Consider the following 23871-nt stretch of genomic DNA (forward strand, 5'->3'; position numbering starts at 1 on the left):
CTGATCAGGTCCTGAGGATTTATCCACTTTTGAGTTTCAAGACATCCAGCACCTCCTCCTCTAATATGGACATTTTTTCAAGATGTCACCATCTGTTTCCTTACATTGTATATCTTCTATGTCCTTCTCCACAGTAAACATTGATGCAAAATACCTGTTTTGTATTTCTCCATTTCCTGCGGCTTCTCACATATGCTGCTTTGCTGATCTTTGAGGGGCTGAAAATGTGTTGCTGGAAAAGCGCAGCAGGGCTTCCTGATGAAGGGCTTATGCCCGAAACGTCGAATTTCCTGTTCCTTGGATGCTGCCTGACCTGCTGCACTTTTCCAGAAACACATTTTCAGCTCTGATCTCCAGCATCTGCAGACCTCACTTTTTCCTCGATGATCTTTGAGGGGGACAGTCTCTCCCTAGTTACCCTCTTGTCCTTAATATATTTATAAAAACCTTTTGGATTCTCCTTAACTCTATTTGCCAAATGTATCTCATGTCCCCCTTTTCCCCTCCTGATTTCGTTCTTAGGTATACTCCTACTGCCTTTATACTCTCCTAAGGATTCATTCGATCTCTCCTGTCCATAGCTGATGTATGCTTCCTTCTTTTTCTCAACCAAAACCTCAATTTCTCTCATCATCCAGCTTTCTACACCTACCAGTCCTTCCTTTCACCCTAACAGGAATATACTGTCTCTGGACTCTCGTTATCTCATTTCTGAAGGCTTCCCATTTTCCAGCCGTCCCTTTACCTGCAAACATCTGCTCCCAATCAGCTTTTGAAAGTTCTTCCTTAATACTGACAAAATTAGTCTTCCCCCAGTTTAGAACTTCAACTTTCAGATCTGGTCTATCCTTTTCTATCACTATTTTAAAACTAATAGAATTATGGTCACTGACCCAAAGTCCTCCCCTACTGACACTCAGTCACCTGTCTGGCTTTATCTTCCAAGAGTAGGTCAAGACGTACCTTCTCTAGTAGGTATATCCACATACTGAACCAGGAAATTCTCTTGTACACATATAACAAATTCCTCTCCATCTAAACCCTTAATACTATGGTAGTCCCAGTCTATGTTTGGAAAGTTAAAATTCTCTACCATAATCACCCTATCACTCCTACAGATAACTGGAATCTCCTGACAAATTTGTTTCTCAATTTCCTGCTGACCCTTGGGGTGTCTATAATACAATCCCAATAAGGTTGTCATCCCTTTGTTATTTCTCAGTTCCACCCAAATAACTTCCCTGGATATATTTCCAAAAATATCCTCCCTAAGTAAAGCAGTAATGCTCTCCTTTATCAAAAACACCACTGCCTCTCCTCTATAGGCTCCCTTACTATCCTTCCTGTAGCATTTGTATCCTGGATCATTAAGCTGCCAGTCCTGTCCATACCTCAGCCATGTTTCTGTAATTGCTATGATATCCCAGTTCTATGTTCCTAACCATGTCCTGAGTTTGTCTGCCTTTTCTGGTAGACTTCTTGCATTGAAGTAAATGCAATTCAATTTATCAGTCCAATCTTGATCTTTGCTTAGTTTCTTCCTGCCTTGACTGTTTGATTTGCTCCCTTTCCCATCTGTACCAATCTCCGATTGATCTCTTTCTTCACTGTTTCCCTGGTCCCACCCTCTCCACGTTACTAATTTAAATCCTCCCGAACAGCTCTAGCAACCTGCCATTACATTTGTCCCCTTCCAATTCAGGCGCAATCTATCCTTTTTATACAGGTTACTTCTACCTCAGAAGAGATTCCAATGATCCAAAAATGTGAACCCTTCTCCCCTGCACCAGCTCCTCAGCCACACATTCATCTGCCCTCTCCTCTTATTCCTACCCTCACTAGCTGATAGCACCAAGAATAATCCAGATATTACTACCCTCGAAGACCTTTTTAAATTCCTGCCTAACTTCCTATATTGTCCCTTCAGAATCTCATCCTTTTCCCTTCCTATGTATTAGTTCCAATGTGTACAATGATCTAAAGCTGGTCCCTCTCCCCTTTGAGAACATTCTGCACCCTCTGAGTAATCCTTGATCCTGGTACCAGGGCAGCAACACGCCCTTCTGTTTTTTGCTGTGGGATGCAGAACGTCTGTGTCTCTGACGAGAGAGTCCTCTGTCACAATTGATCACTTGGAACCTGGTGTACCCCTCAATTCAGGTCATTCAACTCTTCCAGTCTATTATGACATAGCTCATCCATATTTTAACTTCATTTGCATACCATTGTTCCAAAGCACATATACGCTTCCTGTCAAAAATCTATCAATCTCTATCTTTTCAGTGATAACCTGTCTGATACCAATGGACCTGGTTCACATTTCAAGTTTTCCTAGTTTTCTAGTTTTATTCTATACTTGATGCACCATTAATGTAACCAGTGGTCCAGGATGATTTGAATCCCAATGTACCTCTCTCCTTATGTATTAACAGCTGATACCAGTCCCAAATCTATTCTTTTGAAATCTTCATTATCTTAGCAATGAAAATATAAAATCTTTGGTTACAGATTGGGGAATTTTGACTTTGGGCAGTTGTCTGGCTGTGTGGGTTGCCTATTGATGGTCATACACATCCAGTTTTCATCCAATTGATTCCTAGAAGTTGAAAATCAGGAGAATTCTCATAATGAAGGACAATCATTCTGTCAGGTTACTGCCAAGCTCATGAGGGTGCCAACTGCACCCACTGAACCTCTGCAACCCAGAATGCCTCATTTTGACATCCTTTGCATTCACTTCTCTGGTAAGGTTACAGAAAATAAAATAAAATCCAGGTGTATCCAATTGAATCTTACTTGAGTAACTAGTTGAAAATTCTTCATATTGTAAATTATTTCTAATGATACTTTCTCTTAGATTGATTTTGTGGCACACGATGATATTCCATACTCCTCTGCTGGATCAGATGATGTCTATAAACACATTAAGGAAGCTGGTATGTTCTTGTCAATCTAACCATCGTAAGCTTGCTGTATTTGACAATGCATAAAATGTTCATAAACACGTGTACTTAAAATACCCAATTCTTCCAGTATGGATTGGTCTGGCTGTTCACTGCATATAGAACAAAAATAATCTACTTCTCTGTGAACCTTTTAATATAGAAAAATGTACCAAGATATTTCAGAGAACCACAAGAAAAAAGGATTTTATGTCAGAGTAGAGTACAAGGACAACCAAAGATTTTATAAGAGAGTTGAGTTCCAAAAAGCATCTTAGATGAGAGAGAGAGATGGATACAGTTGGGACAAAATTCTACTGAAAGCATGGTTGTCAGTGTTAGTGTGAAGGTATACAAACCCAACTAGTGTCAGATGAATAGAATGTTTTGTTGATGAAGCTTATACAAATAGGAAAGTGTGAGACAACATAGGACTTTAATCAAGAGGATACAAATCTAAAGCATAAGGCATTGGGCGATTAGAGCTAATCCAAATCAGTGAAAATAGATTTGAGGAATAAGAAGGAATTGACACACAACAAGATATGTGCAGCAGGAAATCGGGTGAGCTGAGTTATACAAAGGTTAAAGATCAGGAAGTTAGCCAGGGGAATACTGGAATATTCAAGGCCAACAACAAAAGAGGTATATTAGCAGCAGCAAAATGTATTCACCCCCACGGCCTGCTCTGCTTTAATAAGACGATGGCTGATCTGATCATGACCTCAAATCCACATTCCCACCTATCATTAATAATGTTTCACTCCCTTATTCATCAAGAATCTATCTATCATTACCTTGAAAATTTTCAATGACCTTACCTTCATTCTCCAGGAAAGAGAGTTTCAAAGACTTGAAACCCTGAGAGAGAGAGAGAGAGAGAGAGAGAGAGAGAAAACAAAATCCTGTACATGGAGCCATAGAGTCATAGAGATGTAGAGCACAAAACAGACCCTTCGGCTCAACTCTTCCATGCCAACCAGATATCCCCACCCATTCTAGTCCCACCTGCCAGCATCCAGCCCATACCCCTCCAAACACTTTCTATTCATATACCCATCCAGATGTCTTTTAAATGTTGCAATTGTACTAGCCTTCACTGCTTCCCCTGGCAGCTCATTCCATAAACGTACCACCCTCTGCATGACAATGTTGCCCCTAAGGTCTCTTTTATATCTTTCCCCTCTCACTTTAAACCCATGCCCTCTAGTTCGGGACTCCCGACCCCAGAGAATAGACTTTGTCTATTTATCCTAACCATGCCCCTCATGATTTTCTTAACTTCTATAAGGTCACACCTCAGCCTCTGATGCTCCAGGTAAAACAGCCCTAGCCTATTCAACCAGTCGCTATAGCTCAAATCCTCCAACCCTGACAACATCCTTGTAAGTCTTTTCTGAACCCTTTCAAATTTCACAACATTCTTCCCATAGGAAAGAAACCAGAAATATACACAATATTCCAACAATGGCCTAGCCAATGTTCTGTATAGCCGCAACATGACCACCCAACTCCTGTACTCAATACTCTGACCAATAAAGAAAAGCATACCAAACACCTTCTTCACTATCCTATCTACCTGCAACATTACTTTCAAGAAGCTATGAACCTGCATTCTTTGTTCAGCAACACTCCACAGGAACTTACCATTAAGTGTATGCGTCCTGCTAAGATTTGCTTTCCCAAAATGCAGCACCTCGAATTTATCTCAATTAAACACCATCTGCCATTCCGCAGCCCATTGACCCATCTGATCAAGATCCCATTGTAATCTGAGGTAACCTCCTTCGCTGTACATTACACCTCCAATTTTGATGTCATCTGAAACTTACTGATACTCACATGCAAACCATTTAAGTAAATGACAAAGTAATGGACCCAGCACCGATCCTTGTGGCACTCCACTTGTCACAGGCCTCCAGTCTGAAAAACAACCCTGCACCACCACTCTCTGTCTTCTACCTTTGAGCCAGTTCTGTATCCAAATGGCTAGTTCTCCCTTTATTCCATGAGATCTAACCTTCGCAAGGTTTGTGAAGGTTTGTAGCTCAGGTTGAGGTTTAGGGTGTAGGTTTGCTCACTGAGCTGTAGGTTTGATATCCACACGTTTCATTACCTGGCTAGGTAACATCATCAGTGGTGACCTCCAAGTGAAGCTATCAACCCCTCAGAAAGCGAACAGGAAATGACATCACCACAAACCCAGGAATCCCATCCTGGAGAAAGCTTTAAATAGAAAGCAGGAGAAAGCTTCACTTGGAGGTCGCCACTGATGATGTTACCTAGCCAGGTAATGAAACGTCTGGATATCAAACCTACAGCTCAGCGAGCAAACCTACACCCTAGATCTAACCTTGCTCACCAGTCTCCCATGTGGAATCTTGGTGAATGCCTTACTGAAGTCCATATAGATCACATCCACCGTTCTGCCCTCATCAATCCTCATTGTTATGTCTTCAAAAAACTCAATCTTTTGTGAGACATGATTTCCCACACACAAAGCCACGTTGACTATTCCTAATCAGTCCTTGCCTTTCCAAATACATGTACATCCTGTCCCTCAGGATTCCCTCCAACAACCTGCCCACCACCGACGTCAAGCCCACTGGTCTATAGTCCCCTGGCTTGTCCTTACCACCTTTCTAAACAGTGGCACCACGTTAGCCAATCTCCAGTCTTCTGTCACCTCACCTGTGGCTATCAATGCTACAAATATCTTAGCAAGAGGCCCAGCAATCTGAGTTCTAGGGTACACCTGACCACGTCCTGAGGATTTAACCACTTTTATGTGTTTCAAGTAATCCAGCACTTCCTCCTCTGTAATATGGACATTTTCAAGATGTCACCATCTATTTTCCAACATTGTATATCTTCTATGTCCTTCTCCACAGTAAACATTGATGCAAAATACTTGTTTAATATCCCCCACCCCCCCCATCTCCTGTGGCTCCACACAAAGGCCACCTTGCTGATCTTTGAGGGGCCCTATTTTCTCCCTAGTTAGCCTTTTGTCCTTAATGTATTTGTAAAAACCCTTTGGATTCTCCTTAACCATATTTGCCAAAGCTATCTCATGTCCCCTTTTTGCCATCCTGATTTCCCTCTTAAGTATACTCCGTCTGCCGTTATATTCTTCTAAGGATTCATTCAATCTCTCCTATGTACATCTGACATATGCTTCCTTCTTTTTCTTAACCAAACCCTCAATTTCTTTAGTCATCCAGCCTTTCCTTTCACACTAACAAGAATATACTGTCTCTGCACTCTCGTTATCTCATTTCTGAAGGCTTTCCATTTTCCAGCCGTCCCTTTACTGCAAACATCTGCCCCCAATGAGCTTTTGAAAATTCTTGCCTAATACTGTCAAAACTAGCCTTCCTCCAATTTAGAACTTCAACTTTTACATCTGGTCTATCCTTTTCCATCACTACTTTAAAAATAATCGAATTATGGTCGCTGGCCCCAAAGTGCTCCCTCACTGACACCTCAGTCATCTGCCCTGCCTTATTTCCCAAGGGTAGGTCAAGTTTTGCACCTTCTCTAGTAGGCACATCCACATATTGAATCAGAAAATTTTCTTGTACACATTTAACAAATTCTTCTCAATCTAAACCCTTAACACTATGGCAGTCCCAGTCTATGTTTGGAAAGTTAAAATCCCCTACCATAAACTCCCTATTATTCTTACAGACAACTGAGATCTCCTTACAAATTTGTTTCTCAATTTCCCACTAACTATTAATTGCTCTATAATACAATCCCAATGAGGTGATCATCTCTTTGTTATTTCTCTGTTCAACCCAAAAGCTTTCCTGGATGTCTTTCTGGGAATATCCACCCTCAGTACAGCTGTATTGCTATCTCTTATCAAAAACGGCAATCCCCCTCCTTTCTTGCCTCCCTTTTTGTCCGTCCTGTAACATATGTATCCTGAAACATTAAGCTGCCACCTCCATCTTAAATGGGTGAAGGAGAAACACCCTTTCAGCATCTGTTCTGTCAAGTCATCTGAGGATCTTAATCTTCAATAACATTACCACTCACTCATTCAAACTTTGTTGGACACAATGATTATCCTGGCCAACCTTTCCTGATAATCACCCACTCCTGATCTTAGGTTCAGGTGACTAAACATTTTCTGGACTGCTTCTAATGCATTTACAACCTTTCTTAAATAAGAAGACCAAAACTGCGGAGGGGGAGGGAGCCCATAAATATATGGAGAGAAGGAATTCGTGCTGGGGAAAAGGATTGTGGGATGGTGATAGGTGGATGCAGGTATCGGTTATTGTGATCACTCAGTGAGAAGGGTGGAATGGACTGGTGAGTAAGAAGATGGAGAAATTAGGACAGGTCAGGGAGGTGAGGAGGAGGATTGGGACTGTACTTGGGACAAGTCTGGCAGAGGAGTGTTGTCGATATTGAGGCCATTGGGCTGTAAGCTTCTCAGGTGAAATGTCAGGCGTTGTTCCTCCAGTTTCCGTTTGGCCTCACTCTGCTAGTGGAGAAGGGCAAGGGTGGACGTGTTGCAATGGGAGTGGGAGGAGAAATTAAAATGGTTGGCAAACAAAAGGTCCAGAACACAGATGCTACGTGAACCAGTCCTCGAGTCTGTGTTTACTGGAGAAATTCAAACTGGGATGAGGCAAAAGGTATACTCGATATATCTGCCCATTTTCACAATGATGGGTTTTTGGAGTTATTGTGCTTTCTCAAATATTCCTGGGTACATATTTTTTCCACAAAACTGGCTAACTGGTTTAAACCTTTGCCTGATCTGAGTATCTGTCAGTGCAGCTTTATGTTCAGCCAGCAGCTGGCACACTGACACTGTATAAGAAGACAAAACTCTTGAGCGTTTTTCTTGGGTGAGCAAACCTACCCGAAGGCAGCACCGACAGATTTTACTTTGGAGCAAAAAGCTGCCAAGTTGAACTTCTTACACCACCATAACCGAAACCGGTTTGACAGACCCAAAATTGGGAAGTAAAATGTTCACACACTTCATTGCCACTAAATTATCACTCTGTTTCAAGAAGGAAATAAGCACTATTTAAAAGAATATATAACACTTTCCATTATCAGCGAACATCCTAATTATAGTCAATAATTTATTGTGAAGTGTAGTCACTGTTGTAATGGAGCATCTTAAAAATTACAGCCAATATGTAATGCTTTTAAATAATGAGTTGAAGTGCCTTAATGCAATTTTTTTTTAACTTTTAGGCATGTTTGTCCCAACTCAAAGAACAGAGGGCATCTCTACATCTGACCTTATCACCAGAATTGTAAGAGATTATGATGTTTATGCCCGACGTAATCTTCAGAGAGGTTACACAGCCAAAGAGCTTAACGTTAGTTTCATAAATGTGAGTCTCCTCTTATGGTGCGGCCTTTCCGACTGTGAATATGTTATTGTACAATGTCCAAATTAAATGCTGGCTTTGTCTAGCTTAGACTTGAAAGGATTGCTTACAATGCACATTTCTCTACAGCAAAGATTCTGGGCTGCTGGGAAAGAAAGTCTCTATTAACAATAACAAAAGCTGCCCTACTGTTTAGAGTCCAACTGATGTACACTCTGCATAACCTTCATGCCAGTAGTATGAAAAGAATAAATTAAGCTTAGTGCTGTTGAATTGTACTATTAATTTAATTCAGTTTGATTAGCAGACTGTATCTTTATTCCAATAGTTGGTCGTTTTAGTTTGATTTCTCCCTGTTCTTTTTGGCAGTACTGCTGACACATTTCCTATTCCCAGCAGGGTTTGAGTCACTGATTTCTTTATGTGGTTAACCGTCAATACCATTCCAAGTGCTGACCAGTTTTTATTTTTCTTCTTCTAATCCCTGAGTTACTTTTTCCCAGATGTCCATTCAACTAAGAAGCAACATACATGGCTGTGACACACAGACAAATTCAAATTCTCAGCAGCTATTATTTACCACTGAGGCAAAATGCTCACACTGCTGGCAGTTGAAAGTAAAGCTTTATCTCCATTGTAGCCATTTTGGTACAACTTTCTGTTATTACATCCTCTGTTATTGCAGGAATTTTCTAATTTTATAATGACTCCTCATGTTCACTCATTTTGTATTGTGGGTTTAGTAAGTAAAGATGGCATAATCCCAGATAATCATAGGACTGCTCTCTCATTAGTGAGAGGTGACTGGTCGTGGTTTAACCTCAAGCAAGGGGAGAAATTAAAAAAACAGCATCTTTCAAGTTAATTGCAGCCTGCACTGGAATTGAACCCACACTGTTGGCATTTCTATGTACTACAGACCAGCTGTCCGGCTAATTGAACTAACAGACCACCTGAGCATGCCAAGAGACATTGCTCCAAACTGACCATCAATCTGTGTTTTTTCTTTTTGTTAACTGCACACCGATGAGCTTTTCAGACGAGCTAATGGTTTCTGAGAATTACAAAAGTTACATGTCAGCAAGTTGCTAGAATTAATTTCCTGGAATAAATCATTCTGGAAATAATCATGCCCAAAGTTGTCATCTTCAACATTAATCAAGTGTTTATGAAACACGATACCATTCCTTACGTGAATAAATCAACTGGTTACACTAGATTTTTCCAACTACACACATGCAGAATTGAGAGACAGTAGTGTTGGAATAGTGATGAATGTTACTTGATTTAAAGAACAATGTTAAGATTTCTAACTTTAAAATTCTATTGCATTGTTGTACTATGTTGTTATTTATGGATAATTGGCCTGTTTCTGATGGTATAATGTTGAGCTCATTAAAAAGTGCCGAAAGAATGTCTAAAATATAGGCTTCTGCGAGGTGAATTTCTCTATGTATACCTCAGGGTCCTATGGAGCTAGAGGGAATTAAAATTGTGATAGCAAGTTGATTTTGTATTGTGCATGTGGACTCCACAGCTGATTGAGATTATCATAGAATTGCCGTGTAAAAGATCTCTACCCAAAAATTAGTGAGATGAATCTAATGTCTTAAAGCCCCAAATGCCATTTTGTGTGCCTATGACTTGGAGGAAATTATTCTTTGTCATGTCTCTCAACTTGTCTGCAGACTTTAACAAAGTTGTCCACACCATCCTCATTCTATATCTCCCCAATGCAATTCATTCTTATCTAATTGCTAAAACTCTTGCAGTGCATGTCCTAATTTTTGTCATTTTCCCTTTACACTTCACCCCTGTGTTCACTGATCTTTTAATTTCCAGAAAGCCAATCTTGAAGACATTTAAGGTCCTGGCCTCCACTGTGCTCTGTGGCAATGAATTGCACAGGCCCACCACTCTCTGCCTGAAGAAATGTCTCCTCATTTCCATTCAAAATCGACCGCCTCTAATTCTAAGGTTGTGCCCATGGGCCCTAGTATCCCTGCCTAACAGATACAAAATAATGGATGGCTTAAAAAGGGTGGACGCTGGGAATTTAAGTTTCTATTAGATCTCCCCTCAACCTTCTTAACTCTAATGAATCCAATCCCGGGATCCTCAGCTGTTCATTGTATGTTAGGCCTATCATTCCAGGGATCATCCGTGAGAATCTCTGCTAGACACACTCCAGTGCCAGTATGTCCTTCCTGAGGTGTGGGGCCCAGAATTGGATACTGTATTCAAATGGGGCCTAACCAGAGCTTTATAAAGTCTCAGTAGTACATCGCCGCTTTTACAATCCAACCCTCTTGAGATAAATGACAACATTACATTTGCTTCGTTAACCACAGACTTAACCTGCAAGTCAACCTTTAAAGAATCCTGGACTAGCACTCCCAGATCCCTTTGTACTTTGGCTTTATGAATTTTCTCACTGTTTAGAAAATATTTCATGCCTGTATTCTTTTTTTCCAAAGTGCAAGACCTTGCATTTGCTCACGTTGGATTTCATCAGCCATTTCTTGGACCACTCTCCTAAACTGTCTAAGTCTTTCTGCAGCCTCTCCACCTCTCCACCTCCTCAGTACTTCTGCAGCCTGTCCACCTAACGTATCATCGGTGAACTTTGCCAGAATACCTCCAGTCCACTCATCCAAATCATTAATATATGAAGTGAACAGCTGCGACCCCAATACTGAACCCTGTGGGATACGACTTGTCACTAGCTGCCATTCCGACATAGAACTTTTTATCCCAACTCTCTGCCTTCTGTCAGACAGCCAATCCTCAATCCATGCCAATAGCTCACCTCTAACTCCATGGGCCCCCACCTTACTCAGCAGCCTCCCGTAAGGCATCTTATCAAAGGCCTTTTGGAAATAGAGGTGGATAACATCCACTGGGTTTTCCTGGTCTAACCTACTTGTTACCTCTTCAAAGAATTCTAACAGGTTTGTCAGGCATGACCTCCCCTTACTAAATTCACCCTGACTTGTTCTAATCCGACCCTGCACTTCCAAGAATTTAGAAATCTCATCCTTCACGATGAATTCTAGAACTTTACCAACAACTGAGGTTAGGCTAATCGGCCTATAATTTTCAATCTTTTGTCTTGATCCTTTCTTGAACAAGGGGGTTACAACAGCAATTTTCCACTCAGCTGGGACTTTCCCTGACTCCAGTGATTTTTGAAAGATTACAACCAACACCTCCGCTATTTCTTCAGCCACCTCCCTTAGAACTCTAGGATGAAGCCTATCCGGGCCAGAAGATTTATCGATTTTTAGACCTTTTAGCTTTTCTAGCACTTCCTCTTTTGTAATGGCTACCATACTCAACTCTGCCCCTTGACTCTCCTTAATTGTTGGGATATTACTCATGTTTTCCACTGTCAATACTGACACAAAGTACTTATTAACTTCTTCAGCTATTTCTTTATCTCCCATCCCGAGCTTTCCTGCATCAATTTGGAGTGGAAAATGTGATGGCTGGCAAAACACAGCAGGCCAGGCAGCATCCGAGGAGCAGGAGAATCGACATTTCGGGCATAAGTCCTGCTTCAGGAATCCCTCCCTGAAGAAGGGCATATGCCCGAAATGTTGATTCTCCTGCTCCTCAGATGCTGCCTGGCCTGCTGTTTTCCAGCATCACATTTTTCAACTCTGGTCTCCAGCATCTGCAGTCCTCACTTTCTCCTCCTCAATTTGGAGTGGCCCAATTTCTACTTTTGCCTGTCGTTTGTTTCTTATGTATTGAAAGAAACTTTTACTATAATTTCCAATATTACTGGCTAGCTTACCTTCATATTTGATCCTCTCCTTCCTTATTTCTCTCTTTGTTATCCTCTGTTTGTTTTTGTAGTCTTTCCCATCTTCTGATTTCCCAGTGCTCTTGGCCATTTTATAGACTCTCTTTTTCTACGATACATTTCCTGATTTCCTTTGTCAGCCATGGCAGTCTAATCCCCCAACCCAGATAATCTTTCTTTTCTTTGCAATGAACCTTTGTACTGTGTTCTCCCCACTAGGCTCTGCTTCCAATCGATTTTTGTCAGTTCCTTTCTCATGCCCCTGTAATTACCTTTATTTAACTGTAACACCATTACATACGATTTTGCCTTCTCTCTTTCAGGCTGCAGACTGAACTCTACCATATTATGATCACTGCCTCCTAAGTGTTCCCTGACTTTAAGATCTTTTGTAAAGTCTGGCTCGTTACATAGCACTAAGTCCAGAATTGCCTGCTCCCTTGTGGGCTCCATGACAAGCTGTTCCAAAAAGCCATCTTGTAAGCATTCCTTGAATTCCAGTTCTTTGTATCCACTGGCCACATTATTCATCCAGTCTATTTGCATATTGAAGTCCCCCATGATTACCATGACCTTGTCTTTCTGACATGCCCTATCTATTTCCTGGTGCACCTTGCATCCCTGGTCCTGATCAGTTAGAAGATCTGTACATAACTCCCATTATGGTTTTTTATTTGCCTTTGTGATTCCTCAACCCCACTCTCTCAGACTCCACATCATCTGTCCCTGTGTCATTCAGTGCCATAGATTTGATTTCATTCTTAACTAACAAGGCAATCCCACCCCCTCTGCCTACCTCCCTGCCTTTTCCATAAGTTGTAAATCCTTGGATGTGTAACTGCCAGTCCTGAACCCCCTGCAACCACATCTGTGATGTCTTCCACATCATAATCATTCACGATGATTTGTGTTGTTAATTTATCTACTCTGTTAAGAATACTACAAGCATTCAGGTAAAGCACCTTAATGCTAATGATTTCCATTATCTCCAGTAATATGTCCTAAGTTATTCTTCCTTTTTGCTTCATTCCTAATCTGCCTTGAATTTAAACCCTCCAGTACAGTTACAACACTGGCATCTACCCAACAATGTGGAAAATTGCCCAAGACTGTCTTGGACATAAAAAATAGGGGAAATCCAACCCAACCAATTTCTGTCTGATCAGTATACTAAAATGATGGAAGATGTCATCAACATTGCTATCAAGTAGCAACTGCTCAGCAATAACCTGCTCAATGACATCCAGTTTGGGTTCTGCTAGGTACACTCAGCTCATGACTTCATTACTGTCTTGATTCAAAACAGCTGAATTGCAGAGGTGAGGCGAGAGTGACAGCTCTTGACATCAACGTTGCATTCAACCAACTGTGACATCAAGGAGCCATAGCAAAACTGGAATCAATGGGTAACAGGTGCAAAACTCTCTGCTGGTTGCATTTGTGACACATTGGAAGATTGTTGTAGGTCATTCATCTCAGCTTCATGACATTTGTGCAGGAGTTCCTCAGGTTAGCACCCTAGGCCCAACCATCTTCAGCTGCTTTATCAATGACCTTCCCTCCATCATAAAGTCAGAAGTGGGCATGTTTCATGATGATTGCACAATGCTGAGCACCATTCGTGACTCCTTGGATACTGAAGCAATCCATGTTCAAATGCAACAAGATTTGGACCTAGCCAGGCTTGGGCTGACAAGTGGCAAGTAACATTAATGTCACACAATGCCAGACTATGACCATCACCAATCAGAGATAGTTTAACCACCTTGACATTCAGTGGTATCACCATCATTATATCCCCACTATCAACATCTTTGGGGTTATCATTGACCAGAACTTCAACTGGATTTTCAACATAAAACGCAGTATCTATAAGAGCAGGCCAGAAGCTAGATATACTGCAGCAAGTAACTCACCTCCTGATGCCCCCTCTCCCTGCAGAGCCTGTTCACCATCTGTAAGGCACAAGTCTGGAGTGTAATGGAATACTTCCCAATTGTATAGATGCGTGCAGCTGCCAATGACACTCAAGAAGCTTGACACCATTCAGGGCAAAGCAGCTGGTTTGATTGGTGCCACATTCACAAACATCTACTCTCTCCACCACCAACGCTCAGTAGTAGCAGTGTGTACTACCTCCAAAACACTCTAGAAATTTACCCAAGATCCTCAGACAGCATCTTCCAAACCCACAATCACTTCCATCTAGAAGGACAAGGATTGCAAATACATGGGACCACCAACACTTTCAAGTTCCCCTCCAAGCCATTCACCGTCCTGACTTGGAAATATATTAATTTTCCTTCACTGTCGCTGGTCAAAATCCCGGAATTCCCTTCCTAGTGGCATTGTGGGTCAACCCACAACAGCTAGACTGCACTCAAATTTCCCTTCAATGAGATCTGAGATCTAAATTTACCATTCTGTGATGTGCACTTCTGTTTACTTCAGTTTTAATGCACTACTGAATCTGAAGCAATTTGCAAGAGAGAAACAAAAGTCAGTGCCTTGCTGAGTCTACATGTGTCCTTATGGAATTTCTTGCTCCCATATTCATAAATTGATCTGCTAATTTAGTCTCACCAATTTTGGAAAAAAATTTTTTAATTATTTTATTCTGGCCATTTTGTATATCGTGAAAATCTGGTACTGCAATATTTAACACATTCTTTTCATGTGACATAAGGCCTACCTTTTGGGCTATTAATATCTACAGTTTATTGGACTGCTTTACCTTTTCACAGTACTGTTACCAATTTTTGCTAGTGTCGTACTAATGTGATCTGATAGATGGCTTAGCCCCTCACAATGTGTTCTGCATTTCAACTGGGCAAAACACAAAACAGTTCTTAGAGGGATTAGAGAGCTAATAATCTACATGACACTGCTTTCTTATTCCACCTTGTGAGTAACTTATTCCAGTATTGGAAAAGGCCAGAGACAAATTATCTACCTTTTTGATGAGTGTCTATTTATGGAACTATGAAAGGAGGCAGTCAGAGAAATTAAGAATGGATGAAGTAGTTTTGAAATGGAGTAGTATTAGACTGCAATGTACTCAATTTCATAAATTTTGCTTTCAGTCACTGAGCTGAATGTTATATTCTTTTTCAGGAAAAGAAGTATCGCTTTCAAAATCATGTTGATAAAATGAAAGAAAAAGTAAAGAACGTAGAAGAAAAGTCAAAAGAATTTGTTTACAAAGTGGAGGAAAAAAGCCATGATCTTATACAAAAATGGGAAGAAAAATCACGAGAATTTATTGGAAACTTTTTAGAGCTGTTTGGTCCAGATGGAACTTGGGTGTGTATCACAGATTAACTTCCAAGATGTTAGTGGAAAGGTTTGACCAGTATGTCAGTTATCTGTTATTAATATGGCATTAGAAAAGTCCATTGTATGTACAGTTCTTAGACTGAATTCCTTGTGGTTCCTGACAATCAACCCTAGTTTCTCAAGACATGCTTAAGTTGCCACAAACAGCTGGAAAGGAAACCGTATATTAGTAGGCATCTGTGACAACTAAGCATCACACTGCACCAGCTCAAGGATAGTGGGCTTGCACTTGCTGCAGGTGCATTGCATTTACTGGGACTTGGACAGTGTTAGATTTTAGGCTTAGTCAAAGTCGTGGAATTTCTCTTGTTTATTCTGCTGGTGATGTGAACTATGGAACACTCAGTTTTTGAAGCACATAGTCAACGCAAAAGTGTCTCTGTTTAGTTGTAACGAACTGAAATGGAATGTTGTGTGATAATATCTGTTGCTTTGTTCTTTTTCCTCTGTCAGTGCTAAACAGTCAGCATTGCTAGCCTCACTGCCAGATTTCTTTTGGTTCCCAGTCTGAAATAAGTTCTGAATAGTTCCCATACAAGACCAGCTGAGGATCACAGGCTTGCTGTGAAGCAAAAGAATGAAAACTGTTTTAAATAAATAGGTGCAATCAAAAACAAAACTTGCAGCCCTGTGTTTCACAACACAAAAATTTAAGCTTCTGGGAGAGGGACGCACAGTGAAATGTAGCAAAACTTATTAAGGGTGTAATAACTGTGCATTGGAAAGTGGTGACACAATCTGTCCCAGTCAGCATGGATTCACTTAAGGGAAATCATGCTTGATGGACCTTCTGGTATTGTTTGAGCATGTGACCAGTAGAGTGGACAAAGGTGAATCAGTAGATGTTGTGTAGCTAGATTAGAAAGGAAAATTAAAGCTCATGGTATCAGTGGTGATGTATTTACCTGGATTGAGAACTAGGTGGCAGACAGGAAGCAGAGAATTGGAATAAATGGATCCTTTTCAGAATGGCAGGAAGTGACGAGTGGGGTACTATGGGGTTTAGTGCTGGCACCCCAGCCATCCAGAATATACATGAATGATTTGGACAAAGGATTTGAATGACATGTCTCCAAATTTGCAGATAACATTAAACTGGGTGGCGGTTGTGAGGAGGATGCCAAGAAGCTGCTAGATGTGACTTGGACAGACCTGCTGAGTGAGCAAATACTTGTGGATAAATGTGAGGTCATCCACTTTGGTCACAAAAATGGGAAGGCAGGTTATTATCTGAATGGCAGCAGTTTAAGAAAAAGTAAGGTGCAACAAGACATGGGGGTTATGATGGAACAATTGCTGAAGGTTGGTATGCAGGTGCAGCAGGTGGTGAAGAAAGCTAATGGAATGCTGGATTTCATAGTGACAGGATTTGAGCATCAGAGTAAAGATGTCTTGCTGATGTTACACAGGGTCTTGGTGAGGCCACACCTGGAATATTGTGTTCAGTTTTGGTCTCCTAGTCTGAGGAAGGATGTTCTTGCTATTGAGGGAGTCCAGCGAAGATTCACCAGACTGACTGCTGGGGTATTAGGACTGACATATGAGGAAAGACTGGAGCAACTGTGCTTGTACTTGCTGGAATTTAGAAGAATAGGGGGAGGGGGGTGTTAGAATCTCATAGAAACATATAAAATCCTAATGGAACTGGATGGGCTTGATGTGGGAAGCATGTTCCCAATGGTGGGAAAGTCCAGAACAAGCAGTCACAGTCTAAGAATAAGGATAAGCTGTTCAAGACTAAGAGTTGTGACATGTGGAATTCTCTCCCACAGGAATCTGTTGGGGCCAGTTTGTCGGATATGTTAAAGAGGGAACTGGGCATAGCCCTTGTGGCTAAAGGGATCAAAGGGTATGGCGAGAAAGTTAGAATGGGATCCTGAAGGTGCATGATCAGCCATGATCATATTGAATGGTGGCGTAGGCTCAAAGAGCTGAGTGGCCTACTCCTGCATCTATTTGCTACATTTTTATGATATGGAAGAGCCGGTATTGGACTGAGTGGACAAATTTAAAAATCACACGACACTAGCTTATAGTCCAACAGGTTAATTTGGAAGCACTAGCATTTGGAGCGCTGCTCCTTCATCAGATAGTTGCCCTGATGAAGGAGCAGCAGTCTGAAAGCTAGTGCTTCCAAATAAACCTGTTGGACTATAACCATGTGCTGTGTGATTTTTAACTATATTTTTACATTAGCTGCAATGATTATTAAAGAATTGCTTGCCACCTACAACTGGAAAGCAGAAAAGGCAAAATCCTGGCTGTGTGTTTGTCATTGTACATTGGGATAGATGGAGGTGGGGATTTGGATTATAGTGAGAGCAAGGAACCTCTTCTAAATATTCAACAAAACACACATTAAATGGCAGAGACCATAAACATTCCATATTCAATGGCCAATTTATATTGAACTGACGATCTGCGCAAAGGTGGCACTATAACTAGGAGAGCTGGCCTTGGCATTCTATGCTTAGGTAGGGGAGAATTGGCCAGGGTTCCCATCCTGATTATTATCCAGCAGTGCCTCTTGTAAATGTATATGCTGATGGTGTGTGTAACCATGGTGCATCAGGACAGGGTGAGGGTTGGCTGGGATATCTGGCAAATAATCTACTGGATGTTTCAGTTAAGACTGAGACACTAAAAAATGAGGATCCTCCACCTGAGGAACCAGTCAATGGCTTCAGGAAGCAGTGAAGTGAGACAAATTTGCACATAACAAGAAAAGAACAAAATGTATCTTAAATGAAAAATACAATTGCACCAGTTATAATACTATTATCAAAAGTACCTATCCAATATTACTCTGATGAAATTTGATTTGAAAAATTGCTATGAGCATGACGTGTAGCTGAATCAGCTGGAGGTCCAGCAAGCTCTATCCTGATATTGGTAAAGAAATGTAGTGAAATTAGATTAGATTACTTACAGATTAGAAACAGGCCCTTCGGCCCAACAAGTCCATACCGACCCGCAACCCACCCAGACCCATTCCCTTACATTTACCACTTCACCTAACACTACGGGCAACTTAGCATGGCCAATTCACCTAGCCTGCACATTTTTGGACTGTGGGAGGAAACCAGAGCACCCGGAGGAAACCCATGCAGACACGGGGAGAATGTGCAAACTCCACACAGTCAGTCGCCTGAAGCAGGAATCGAACTACAGTCTCTGGTGCTGTGAGGCAGCAGTGCTAACCACTGTGCCACCATGCTACCCAACTTTTTGGGTGTCAAGGTAAAATTCTCATCAGGCAATAATAAGTTGCCTGTTAAGAGGGATTATTAACTACAGCTATTGGGGTGGCATGGTGGCTCAGTGGCTTCAATTCCAGCCTCGGGCGACTGTGTGTAGTTTGCATATTTGCCCCATGTTTGCATGGATTTCTCTGGGTCTCCGCAAGGTTTGTAGCTCAGTTTGAGGTTTAGGGTGTAGCTTTGCTCGCTGAGCTGGAGGTTTGATATCCAGACGTTTCATTACCTGGCTAGGTAACATCATCAGTGGCGACCTCCAAGTGAAGTGAAGCTGTTGTCTCCTGCTTTCTATTTATATCTTTCTCCTGGATGGGGTTCCTGGGGTTTGTGGTGATGTCATTTCCTGTTCGTTTTCTGAGGGGTTGACAGATGGCATCTAGATCTTTGTGCTTGTTTATGGCGTTGTGGTTCATCATCATCAACAACACCTTCACAGGCATAAAGTTCCCCAAGGAGGAAGAAACTGACAACAAACTCGCATTTCTGGACGTCACAGTAGAAAGAAAGGACAAGGGAGAATTACAAACCTGTGTATACAGAAAACCGACAAACACGACCAAATACTCAACTACACCAGCAACCATCCCAACACACACAAACAAAGCTGTATCAAAACACTATTCCAATGAGCCACCACACACTGCAGCACAGATGAACTTTGGAAAACAGAGGAGAACCACCTATACGACGTATTCAAGAAGAACAGATACTCAAAAAACACATCGCGCAGATTCCTCAAGAACAAACCACGACAAGCAGACAAAACACAGCCAGAAATCCTAACCACCTTACCATACATCAAAGAAGTTTCAGAAATGACAGCCAAACTACTGAGACCCCTTAGAATCCTGATAGAACACAAACCCACCAACACTCTCAAACAAAAACTAACAAACTTAAAAGACCCAGTACAACCCATGGACAAAACCAACGTCATCTATAAAATTCCATGCAAGGACTGCCACAAACTCTACGTAGGACAAACAGGAAGAAAGTTAGCCACCAGGATACATGAACACCAGCTAGCCACAAAAAGACATGACCCCCTCGCCTTCATAGCCCTACACATGGATGAAAAAAACCATCATTTCGACTGGGACAACACATCTATCCTGGGACAGGCTAAGCAAAGACATGCCAGAGAATTCCAAGAGGCCTGGCACTCCAACCACAACGCCATAAACAAGCACATAGATCAAGAGGCCATCTATCAACCCCTCAGAAAATGAACAGGAAATGACATCACCACAAACCCCAGGCACCCCATCCAGGAGAAAGATATAAATAGAAAGCAGGAGACAACAGCTTCGCTTCACTTGGAGGTCGCCACTGATGATGTTACCTAGCCAGGTAATGAGACGTTTGGATATCAAACCTACAGCTCAGCGAGCAAACCTACACCCTAAATTTCTCTGGGTGTTCCAGTTTCCTCCCAAAGACCAAAGATGTGCAGGTCAGATAGATTGGCTATGCTAAATTGTCCATAATATCCATAAGAAATGCAGAGGTAAAATGTGTGGGTCTGGGTGGGATGTTCTGTGGAGGGCCAGTGTGAACTTAATGTGTCAAAAGGCCTGCCTCCACAATGTAGGGATATAATGATTCTGTATCACCCCATTAACATGCAACCTTCTATCATACCACCACCATAAGCAAACTGGACAGCAACATGAAAGTCAGAGGGTACCTTATGACTTCAGCTCACTATTTGGTCCAAAAAAACCACCATGACCGCATGATATAGGAACAGGCCATACACACACTTCACATCCACAGACATTCGCATCTGACATGTGCTAGTTTAGAACATTCATGGCATGCCTCTCCTTTACTATACACTTCTGCAGTTCAATGCAATGTCTCAGGTCTTGCCGCTTGTGTTTTGCTCCTCAGTCATTTTCCAGTTTGCATTGTTACAGTTTGCATTGTCATTGGGTGCAGACACAAAGCCAATTGTCAACAGCTCTCAATCTAGTCATGGGGGTCAGAGGTCCCACAGTAGTGAGGCTAGCAGTGATGCCTGTCCAGGAACTTGAAGACAGTCATTCAGCCACTTGAGGCAGTCAAGGTCAAGATTCACTGCTTGTAAGGAGTGAGGACCTAAAGGTCAAAATGCCCATCACCCATCATGACTGTTTATGTCCTATTGTCGGTTTTTTCCTCCAAAAAGGAGAGGTAGATGTTAAGAGATGAAAGTCAGTGTCACAGAGAAGAGATAGCACAGACGTCATGCAGGGTTAGTAGTGTTGGAGGTTGGAGGGTGAGAGTGAATGAGAGATGTTGCAGGCAATAGTGGTAGAGCCTGAGCCTTTGTGGGAGGTGGGTACTGCAGGAGAAATAGTCTGAGTGTGAGGTATTGGAGAGTAGATATCACACATGGCAACAGAAAGGAGAAGGTCTCAGATCTTTTTCCTGTATTGCTGAGCATTTCTCCAGACTCTAGAGACTGTACTGACCCAGTGGCAATCTCAGTTGAGACTGACATAGTCTGGTGTTGTAGCCTCCCCTGCTGGTCTTGAGAGAGAGCATCCACGTTACTACCCCATCCAGCAGTACCTCCAGGCCCTTTTCTCCTTTCTCTACCAGGTTCAGGGGAAATATCAGGAACCAGGCAGTGTAGCTGTCTAATAGTCCTTACCTGGGTACACAATTCCCTTTCAAAGATGGTGCAAGTTCCATGTACAGCACACTATTTCAAACTATTCAGGTAGTGGTGAAGTATTCTGGGTACAGTGAGTGGTTGAATGGGGCTAGTATGGGACCAGCCTTTGGGATAAGGTAAGAAGTTAATGAGTCTGGCTTGATGAGAAAACATGCTAGGAAACTTGGCACAACTGACACCACCAGAAAAAAAATTCAACTCCATAAAACAGTTTATTCATCCAGAACTTTACAACAACCACTTAACAAAAGACATTGTGTACGTAAAAAACACGGTTGACCTAGTTTAATTAGCTGCATTCATTTACTTAGTATTAATATCTCTAGAGTTTGCAATTGTACTTCTTGTTGGATGTTATTCTGTTATTGAGTCATAGGGATGTACAATGCTGAAACACACCCATCGGTCCAACCCGTCCATGCCAACCAGATATCCCAACCCAATCTAGTCCCACCTGGCAGCACCTGACCCATATCCCTCTAAACCCTTCATATTCATATACCCATCCAGATGCCTTTTAAATGTTGCAATTGTACCAGCCTCCACTTCTATGCCAGAGTTGGAAAAGTTGAGCTAGAGGGAGAGGTTGAATAGGTTGTGGCTGTTTCCCCTGGAATGTCAGAGGCTGAGAGGTGACCTCATAGAGGCTTATAAAATCACGAGGGGCATGGATAGGATAAATAGACAAAGTCTTTTCCCTGGGGTGGGCAAGTCATGAACCAGAGGGCATAGGTTTCGGGTGAGAGAGGAAAGATATAAAAGAGACCTAAGGGGCACCTTTTTTACACCAGAGGGTGGTACGTGTATGGAATGAGCTGCCAGAGGAATCCATCAATTACTCTGGCAGCTCATCTTGAACTCTTATTGTGATGACTTGTAAACTTTCACTGTATTCATGTGAGTGCATGTGACAATAAAACTAATTCTAATTGGTGCAGCAAGTTGGGCTTATTACCAAGGCATTTACTATGTTGCTCCCCATACCTCCTGGTCCAGGAAATCTGGTAGTGTCTGATGATTTCCACATTTAACTTAATATCTCTGCTGGACCACTCTACTATTCACTGGATCAAAGTGAATTTTTCATTCACATTTACGAAATTCAGGTAATCTACGTATGTTTGCTCATGGAATGCTTGCAGGTTTACTTATTTTGTTTCTTTCGGTGCCTTACAGAAACAAGTTTTCCAGGAGAGAGGCGGTCGGATGCTGCAAGCTCTGTCTCCAAGGCAAAGTCCCTCAAGTAGCCCAACAAGAGAACGGTCCCAGTCCCCAACATTCCAGTGGCCATTTACCAAAACTTCACCCCCATCTTCCCCGAAAGTTGCTTCTGCCTCCATCAGTAGCATCAGTGATGGAGAAGAGGATGAAAATTGAATGATTGGGAACCTGCAGCACGTGAGCAGATGAATATGATCAGCAATGATGTAATCTCAGGCAAACCTTAGCCTTTTAGTTTTCCTTTCCTTCATTCTCCGGCCCTTAACAGAGTCTGACTAATCCTATTATTACAACATGTTTATAGTGCACACATCACAAATATCAGCTTCTAAATTGTCCCCCCTCTACAAGAATCTGTGCTATATTTAATGTTAGCATCACAATGTTCATGGCTCCTGTGTTGACATAAGTCACATGAGACATCCCTCAATGTAAAACCAAAAACATCTCAGATGCCATCTATAAAGGGAATGTGTAGGTAAACTATTTGTGACTGATACAATGAAAATGTTTATAATTTTGCCTCATGAAGTACCATAAACAAAATGTGTTGGAAAATACAAAGCAATAGAGGCAAATTTTAAGACTTTCCCTTTCTTGAGTTGAATCATATGAGAGGTTTTACAAGACAGGCTTTTTAAAAAATAAATAACCTTTATCCAGGATGTATGATAAACATCGGATAGATAAAATCATGATAACACATCTGTTTGTTATTTTCTAAATTAGTGAGCAGTGGGAAAAATAACAATTCAAAAATAGACGGTCATCTTCAAATGCAGACTCCACTTCAACATTGATTGGCTATCTCATTGTGACCTCTTGCATGATTGCTATCACAGGAATAAGCAAACCAATTTAACCTACTTTTAAATCCAGGAGTAGAAACATTTGCCCAGAACTTGGTGGGAAAATAACGGTGAATTTAATGTACACACCATTATTAGTGTGTAAATAACTCAGCAATTAGTGGCAAGGAAAAGATACCTTGTGAGATGTGAATCATCACAAATTGCTAAAAGATTTGCACTGTTCTGCAGTTAGTCACATGAAAATAGGCATCTTCTGTCAACCTCCCCATTAGTTTTCAAGAAATTGCTGCATATGTGCTCTTAAAATGAAACCAACATTGCCATACAAAGTTAGGGCTGGTTCCTAATGACATAAAGGTCCTTTTATAGTATTTATGTTCCTGAAATACCATCTCATCCCTCTCTGGTACAGAAGGGGAAAAATTGAAATTCAGCTGTTTCTTCCCATTGATAATATACTGTTCTAT

At 41.5% G+C, this 23871-nt stretch overlaps 1 protein-coding gene across 1 annotated transcript in view; it reads left to right on the forward strand.

The window, feature by feature from the left end:
- LOC132820733 (choline-phosphate cytidylyltransferase B) overlaps positions 1-23064 on the forward strand; it is a 65165-nt gene extending 42101 nt beyond the window's left edge. The window contains exons 5-8 of the mRNA XM_060833003.1: positions 2858-2936; positions 8169-8311; positions 15231-15419; positions 22548-23064. Of these exons, the coding sequence (XP_060688986.1) occupies positions 2858-2936; positions 8169-8311; positions 15231-15419; positions 22548-22748 (612 nt within the window). The 3' untranslated portion in view covers positions 22749-23064. The remainder of the gene's footprint in view (positions 1-2857; positions 2937-8168; positions 8312-15230; positions 15420-22547) is intronic.
- The last annotated feature ends 807 nt before the right edge of the window (positions 23065-23871 follow it).

Source organism: Hemiscyllium ocellatum, chromosome 12 (assembly GCF_020745735.1).
Source record: "Hemiscyllium ocellatum isolate sHemOce1 chromosome 12, sHemOce1.pat.X.cur, whole genome shotgun sequence".
In the NCBI taxonomy this organism is placed as follows: Eukaryota; Metazoa; Chordata; class Chondrichthyes; order Orectolobiformes; family Hemiscylliidae; genus Hemiscyllium; species Hemiscyllium ocellatum.